The sequence below is a fragment of the Marmota marmota genome, unplaced genomic scaffold (genome assembly GCF_001458135.2).
Source record: "Marmota marmota marmota unplaced genomic scaffold, marMar, whole genome shotgun sequence".
Taxonomy (NCBI): domain Eukaryota; kingdom Metazoa; phylum Chordata; class Mammalia; order Rodentia; family Sciuridae; genus Marmota; species Marmota marmota.
Window position 1 is genome coordinate 45,374,304 of NW_025999932.1, and position 8,312 is coordinate 45,382,615.

General features: G+C 44.4%; 1 protein-coding gene across 2 annotated transcripts in view; it reads right to left on the minus strand.

The window, feature by feature from the left end:
* Cnmd (chondromodulin) overlaps nt 1-4,821 on the minus strand; it is a 26,367-nt gene extending 21,546 nt beyond the window's left edge. For both annotated transcript variants that reach the window (XM_048800989.1, XM_048800988.1), the window contains exons 1-2: nt 4,625-4,821; nt 4,025-4,165 (exon numbers count right to left, since the gene is read on the minus strand). In XM_048800989.1, coding sequence (XP_048656946.1) covers nt 4,025-4,165; nt 4,625-4,696 — 213 coding nt within the window. In that variant the 5' untranslated portion in view covers nt 4,697-4,821. The remainder of the gene's footprint in view (nt 1-4,024; nt 4,166-4,624) is intronic.
* Nucleotides 4,822-8,312: the final 3,491 nt, after the last annotated feature.

Sequence of the window (8,312 nt, forward strand, 5' to 3'; positions counted from 1 at the left end):
CAAAAAAAATAAAATACTTGGGAATCAACCTAACAAAAGAGGTGAAAGACTTATACAATGAAAACTGCAGAACCCTAAAGAGAGAAATAGAAGAAGATCTTAGAAGATGGAAAAATATACCCTATCTGTTGTTATTGGATCATTACTTGGAGAAAATTCATTAGTACAAGACCTACGGAGTACTATTTTATTCTATCATCAGGGATGTAGAAATGGCTTTGCCATTCCACACCCTTTTAGGCAGCAGCATTCATTTAGCAGGACAGAAAACATCAGCATCTAGCTTAGCCTGACCATCTCAAGCGCCCCTCTTCTCTCCTTCTAAGGCACTCTGATGCCTGTGGTTCATTGTCTCCCACTCTGGCCCCATCAGAGGAACCACTTCTAGGGGTTCTGATTTAGTAGAGCTGGAGCAGAGCCCACCAATCTGTTTTAGCTTTGTCCCTCCGGTGGTCCTTATGTGCAGCCAAGTTTGGAAAACCTGTTTTCTTTGGCTAAGTCAGTGCTTTCTGCAGGTCAGGCTGAGAAAGCAGGCTCTGTTCTGGCCAGTGCTCTCTGAGGAGCCACTGTTCACATGGCTGGAATGATGACTGTCGAAAGGAGCCTGGCAGACAAGACCCCTATGAGTTCCTGCTGGCAAGAATGTCCTCCACTCAGGTGACAAGAGGCTTTTTTCCCCTTCATTTCAGCATTGCACATAAGCATTTACTGTAAAGCAATACAACATTTAAGAACTTAACCATTTCCAAATTCTTCACAGTTCTTCAGAAGGCAGGATTATAACACAGAAGACTGGCCTGTGGTCTTCTAATTTCATTATCCCACCCCCAACAAATGCTGACTAATTAGGTATTGTATCCTTTGGAAAACAGCATCAGCCCATCTTTTTGTTTTATTTTGTTTTGTTTGGATACTGGGGATTGAACTCAGGGGCACTGAACCACTGAGCCACATCTCCAGCCCTATTTTATATTTTATTTAGAGACAGGGTCTCACTAAGTTGCTTAGGGCCTCGCTGTTGCTGAAGCTGGCTTCGAACTCATGATCCTCCTGCCTCAGCTTCCCAAGTTGCTGGGAACTTTATTGTATTTTATTTAGAGACAGGCTCTCACTGAGTTGTTTAGGGCCTTGCTAAATTGCTAAGGTTGGCTTTGAACTCCTAATCTTCCCGCCTTGCCGCAGTCTGGCTGGGCACAATCAGGAGCCACTTGTCAAAAGAAACTAACTTTCTTTTGAGCCCCTTCGGCTGTGGCTCTCAACACCGCCTCATCTTTCCAAGCTGCTGGGATTACAGTTTACCATGTCTGGCACATCAGCCCATCTTGTATGCATAGTATACTATTTTCATGGCATCAGCCGTGAGAAGCCTGAGCCCTCCTAAAGCTCTCCTGAACAGGGGCAGGGGTAGCGCAGGATGGGAGCCAGTCTGCAGTTTCCAAAGTTCTGGGCTCTGAGCTGGGGAGGAAGCTGGGCTGCTGGAGAAGCAATATATTATCTACTCTAAGCTCAGGGAGTTGTTGGCACCTAAGGCTATTTCTATCCAAGTACAATGAAGTATATTATTTGCCAAAATTCTGCTCAATATGGTGCCTTTTACAGCCAAGGATATTTGTTAATCAGTTTTTAATAAGGGCTAGGTTCTATAAGATTAATTACATAATGTTTGGGAAAATGTCTAAAAAAATTAGTCTGAGAAGAAAGTCCTTGAGCAATGGTCTCCTCCCCTCATCCCACAGGGTGGGGTTGTCAGTTCACATTGTTGGGAATTTCCCATATGTCAACGACTTGTTCCATTTACAATAATGTGGATGAAAAATGGCCTCAATCTTTGAGCCCAGTCAGTTATCCCCTGATTATTAGTACCCCGTGCTTCATTGTCCTCCAGCCAAATTTCAGCCCTGTCCTCAGGGACTTACCCATCTGAAAGGGAGAATAAGTGAATTATAGCTGGTTTTCCTTTGAAAATTGGCGTAGAGCAGCTGAGGCACAGCTAATCCCCAAAGAGAGACAATCCATTTAGTTTGATATGTCTTTCTGCTTGACGAAGACTTACCTTTTTTGATTATGTTTTGTTTGGGTGATTTAGATTTGTATTCAGGGAAGGCAAAACCTGTGCATGTGCTATGCTTAGATGGTGCCAAGTTTAGTCTGTTCTGAATTTTGTAGTTATTTTTTCAGACAAGTAATATGGATTGACATAGGGCATTTTGAGAATTAAAAAAAAAAAAAACTTCCATGATTTTCTTCATTCTCCTGTGAGAATGTAGGCAATAGAAATAACTTTGATTCTTGGCAATAAAATATGATTTACTATTCCTTTGTATTCTTAGAATTTAATACTCTTCTCTTGAACCAGACAACCAAACATCTTGCAGTGAAGTGGAAGAAAAAAAAAGAGAGACTCATTTATTTAGTATGATTATTCAAACTCTCTTAGAATCTTGTCAATCAGCTGTGTTGGTCTTGAATAATTAAATGCTGAATGATATTTCTTTTATATAAATCATGACCAAACTATATACTAAAAGAATTAAAAAGCAAAGCTATTTTTATTCCCAAATGGCCTGTACTATTGAGGTTTTGCTATCAAAAGATAGCATTTATATTCTAATACCATCAGATTTCCCAAAGGGATGACAATCTAAACCCTGCTACTAATGGAGATGTAGATATTGAAAACATTCTCAGGTTCAGATTTGCTGCTTTCAAATATGAGCATCTGGCCCAGCTTCTATATTTAAAATACAAATACATTAAGGCACTTTTCAAATCCGCACAAAATACAGTGCAATTCTGATCTTACAAATTGATGCTTGTAAATTTGATATAGTCTCTAAAACAGACTCAGTGCTAAATGGCATGCTTATCTACATTAGGCATTTGAGTTAAAAATACAAATTATGCAGTGACTGCAGAAGATGTGATGTGTAAAATGGTTGAATTGCTTTCAGCACCATTTTCTCTAAGTACTGGAATTCGTTCATGCTTTGAATTTCATGGTGGGAGAGGGGGAAAAACAGCAGTTACAGATCCTAGGGGACAGTGATTAAGAAAGAGCCCTTTGTGTATACCCTGGAGATGGAATTCTTTTCCATTAGTTGAAATAAGCTTATACTAGACCTGGCAATGGTCATCAAGATAAAATGCCCCCTTTTACATAGGTGAACACATTCAGGTATTTAGAGAACACACTGGAACTCTGCCCAGTCAAGTTAGAAGCAGCTTTTATATTCCTTGAGAGCTCATGGAGCTTTAACATAAATAGTAGAAGGTAGGACAGTAGTTTGTGAAACATTTACCATTAAATCACATGTGACTAGGCCAGAGTAGATTCTCAAAGAGATTTGCCACTATTAAGTAAGTTACTCTTTTCTTTCTTTTTATTTATTTTTCTTTTCTTTTTTTTTTTTTGAGAGTGAGAGAAAGAGAGAGAGAGAGAGAGAGAGAGAGAGAGAGAGAGAGAGAGAGAGAGAGAAGGGAGTGTTAGTAAAAAATAGGTCACAAAACCCTCCTGAAAGATCAAATTCACACCCAAGTAGGGGTTGGCTGTTTCTCCATTCCCTTTGTCCTAGGTCTTTAATTTCTACTCTTTCTCAGCTGGAAGAGGTCTTAGAGGTCATTCAGTTCCATTTCTTCCTTTAAGAAAGAGGAAACCAAGCTCAGAGAGGTGAGATTCCCTACGCATGATCACACAACTGCCTAGTGTAAGCCCCAGGCCAAGGGGGGCCAACAGCTTTCCTGAGAAGCTCCACTGCTCTTCGTTTCTATATTCTTTGTTAAAACTTTGACTTGCTATGATGCTGAAAGTGAGTAGAAAGCAGCATAGCCAAGTTGGATGGAAGAACGGAGAAGGTATCCCTAGAGGACCAGCTGGCCACTGAGTTGGCACTTCACAGACCAGTGCTCTAGCTCCACCTAGGGGGGAACTTGAACGTAACAGAAAGGACCCCGCCACCCCGCGCGCCTCCTGACCCTGCGCACCCCCACTCCGGTTTGTGCCTGGCGCTTCGTTCTTTGGACTCACATGATTGTCACTCCCCTTCCAGAAGTAGAAGGCCCCGATGGCACCGAAGAGCAGCAACACCGCCCCCGAGATGAGGACCATGGCTCCGACCTTAAGCAGTCTAGCGGGGCTGGAGGGCTTCACGGTCACTGTGGCATACGCCTGCGGGCGGGGGTGGAGAAGGACCAATCGTGTCTGCGTGGCTCACACCTCGCCATCCCAGTGTTGCGTCCCCAGGGAATCAGGGGAGTTGGTGAGAAACAGCCTGTCCTGAGCTCCCTCAAGGGTCTCTTTCTCCTTGTTCCCTTCCAAGGGTCCCTTGTTCTCAGGCTTGGAAGTGTCATCAGCAAAGTTTTCGCCCTGCAGAGTCACTGCCCTGCGGACTGCATTCTCCGCAGCCACGGGATGCCCTCCTCACGCCTTTCTGTGGATCACGAGCCCCTTGCACACTCACGCGTGGGGCGCCACCCCACGCACACATTTGGGCACCCAAATCCCCCTCCCCCTCCACACCACTCAACAGCACAAATCCCCATTCCTCTGTGGGTCCGGACACTCATGAGCAGCCCGGGCCCAAAGACTAACCCGCCAGCAGGACTGAGGATCCCGGGCTGTACTCACCGGGGGACTGCAAAACTCAACGTCCTCAGGCCCCACCAGGGTGATGGGAACTTTGTCGGAGTTCTCTGCCATGGCTGCGGCGGGAGGAGCAAGACTCTTGGAAACTTTGCGCGCACTCTGGGCTCTGTCCCGCTGCCCCGGCGTGCCCGGCAATTCAACACAGCGCGCGCACTGTCACGGGCCAGCTCCGCGGTCCCCACCCCTTCCAGAGCCTCACCTTTCTCCTCCCTTCTCTCTCCCGCCCCGGGGCAGCAGTAGGAACTCGTCCTGCATTCTCAGATGTCCCCCTTTCTCACTCTCTTCTATACAATGGCCACCAAATAACATCCAGATAAATCTGAGTAAGGGTGAATGTATCCCCCAGAGCAGGAATGCTGAGTTCTGCGATTCCAAGAAATACTAAATTGCCAGGGCAATAAGCCGCCTACCCAAGGATCTCTTAAAATGTCAGATGCTCTGCCATGACATCTGACCGGAAGCCATTTTCCACTGAGTCTTCCTTTATGTGTGTTGTGGTGCCGGTGGAAGGGGACCAAGAAGAGAGCAGGGCTGTGCAGGTGGATGGGGAACACTGGTCTAACAGTGCCAAGGTGAGGACACCTTTCCACCGGCTTGACGTTGCTGGATGGCTCCTGGGACTAGGGCATAGTGCAGGGCCTTGGATCGCCTTCTCTGGGTGTTCCTGCAGCAAAAGTGAGGCCAAGCCAAGAGTATTGGAGAGAAGGGGCCTGGGAGACCAGAATTAAAGTGCATTCTGGGCCCAGCGCGGTGGCACACGCCTATAATAACAGCAGCTAGGGAGGCTGAGGCAGGAGGATCTTGAGTTCAAAGGCAGCCTCAGCAACTTAGTAAAGCCCTGAGCAATTCAGTTAGACCCTGTCTTTAAATAAAATATAAAAATGGACTGGGGATGGGCTCATTGGTTAAGCCCCTTGGGTTCAATTCCTGGTCCTCCCTTCTCCCCCAAAATGCATTCTGGTGAATTAAGTTAAACCAACAAGAAAAAAACAACGTGGCAGGGCTGGGATTGTGGCTCAGGGGTAGAGCGCTTGCCTTGCACACATGAGGAAATGGGTTCAATCCTCAGACCCACATAAAAATAAGTAAATAAAATAAAGTTATCATGTCTATCTACAACTTTAAAAAATATTAAAAAAAAAACACAAACCATGGCAAGTATGACTCCTTCAACACTGATGTGTCCAAAGGAATGAGGAAACTATATATGTGTACATATATGTACCTGTGTATAGGTGGGAGGACTTAGCTTTCTTACGTGGAATGGGGCAGGGGTTGTATTTCCCTTTCACTTTTGGGGATGCCGTCTGCCCTAATACTAGGATGATATGACATCTCTTTTGGATTGAGGCTTCCTTAATTCAAATTGGGTTCCAGCTGTATGCAGAGCCCTTTCTGAGGAATGTGGGGGCTGGTACATGGGAAGAACTGAGGTTTCTCAGGGAAGAGGGAGATTGGATATCCAGGGCTACAGCAGGAGAAATCGAAGACTATCACTGAAGACTGTTGTGAAGGAATGCTAATGACTAGGATGTCCTGGCTCATTGGCAACAATCATGATGCAGGCTGGGAGAGATTGAGGTTTCAGATCTGGGTGGATTAAGAAGCAGTAGGAGCCCAATGGAGGACAGAAGTTGGCAGGAGCACTTCTCAGGCATGTTGAGGTTGATGAACTTTTTCATAACATGTGAGTTATGAAAAAGGAGGAGTCTGGGGGAAGTGCTGGGCCTGCAGTACTTGTGTGCACATCCTATTAAGGTTAAGATATCGGGAAAGCCTCCAGGAGAACTCCAGACAGGGCTCCTCTTGGGCACCGCTGAGACAGAGTTCAAAGGTCTCCTTTTGCAAGGGCATTTGTCACAGGAATTTTAGTGAAGGAGTAACAGAAGTAACAGAGTGGGAGATGACCAAAGACACAGTAGTACAGATAATTTTTAAAAAAAAAAAGCATTAGAGAAAAATGGGGCCGTGGTGTCAAATGCAGAAAAAAAAAAATGAACACACAAAGAGGACTTTGAATTTCATAGTTGGGAGGCAACCAATAGGATGATAGTTGGATTTATTTTAGTGGGCACAGAAGACATATGGCAAAGGGTCACAGAGCGACTAAAAATATTTGCAACACATACCACAAGCAAGGAACTAATTTTCTAATATAGAGTGTTCCTAAGAATCATTAAAAGATTTTTTTTTAAATGGGCAAAGGATCGGGACAGACAATTCACAGGAGAAGAAACACAAATGGCTCTTAAGCTTAAGAAGAATGCTTGACTGCTTTCATAAAAGGAAATGCAAATTAAAAGTATACTTTTTCACCTATCAGGCTGGCAAAAATAAAAACATTTGTTACAAAAATCTGTTGGGGAGTGTGGGGAGGAAAGAAGGCCTTCTTGCATCCTGCTGTGGGTGGATGAATTGGTACAACTTCTATAGAGAGCAATTTAATCCTAAACTGCAAAATGCAATTTCATTTCTATGGATTTATCCTACAGATGCACTCACAAGGGTGGAAAAATCTTATATGTATAAGGATGCTCACTTCAGTATGTTTGTTAGAACAAAGAACTAGAAATATCCTCGATGTCCAGAGTAGAAAATTCATGGTATGTCCCCACAGTGGGTTCTCAGCAGCCATTTAAAAGAATGAGGCAGCTTTGGATATACTGGTGTAGAAAAACCTCAAAGGTACTTTAAGTGAAAAAAGCAAAGAGTAGAACACGTGTATAAAATTTTCCACTTGTATAAAAATACAAACAGGAATATGTGTATGCATATGCTCTTTGGAAAGATAAGCAAGAAGTTGGTAGTGGGGGTTGCCTCTGAGGAGAATGTAGGACTTGGAGGATGGGTGGAAGGAAGATACTTCTCTGTGTACCTTCTGGAATGTTTTGAATTTTGAATTGTGAGCATATGTCAACTATTCAAAAAACGAGTGCATAGGGCTGGGGTTGTAGCTCAGTGGTAGAGCACTTGCCTAGCATGTGTGAGACTGGGTTTGATCCTCAGCACCACATAATGAAAAAATAAATAAATAAATAAAGGTTCATCTACAACTAAAACTATTTTAAAAAATGAGTGAATAAAATAATAAACTACCATGAGTGGGTGGCAGAAAGTGAATGCTGCAAATGGAGCTCTTTCAAGAACTTTGGCATTGAGAGGAAGAAGAAAATGTCAGGAGGATACATCAAAGTTGTTAGAGGACTGAGAGGGTTCCGAATCCCATTAGGGTTGGAAAGACATTTGAAGGCTACAGGGAAGGGGCAAGATGACAGAAAGATGGGGAAGGAGGGACTGGACCCAAAGCAGGCAGGATGAACTTTGAGAAATAGCGAAGGAACTGGAGGGAGCAAGTGAAGAATGGATGCCCTGGGTACACATGAACCTTGAGGAGAGGGTGAGGCGTTGGGGTGGGCAGGAACGCAGCCACAGCCAAGTAATATGATGCATGGCATTTTTGGTTGAAAGGTGATGCCAGCAAGCCATTGAGATGATATGATTACGTTAAGATTGGCATTTATATGGATATTAGACCCCTGCTGTCCACCTCGGCCTGCTACCGGACTCCTGGAGAGTTCCCATTGGTTGGGGAAATGCGGTAGGAGGGAATTCCGGAGGAGGAACTTCCTCTTGGGATCCGGGAGAACGCCGCGTGCGTCCGTCGGCAATC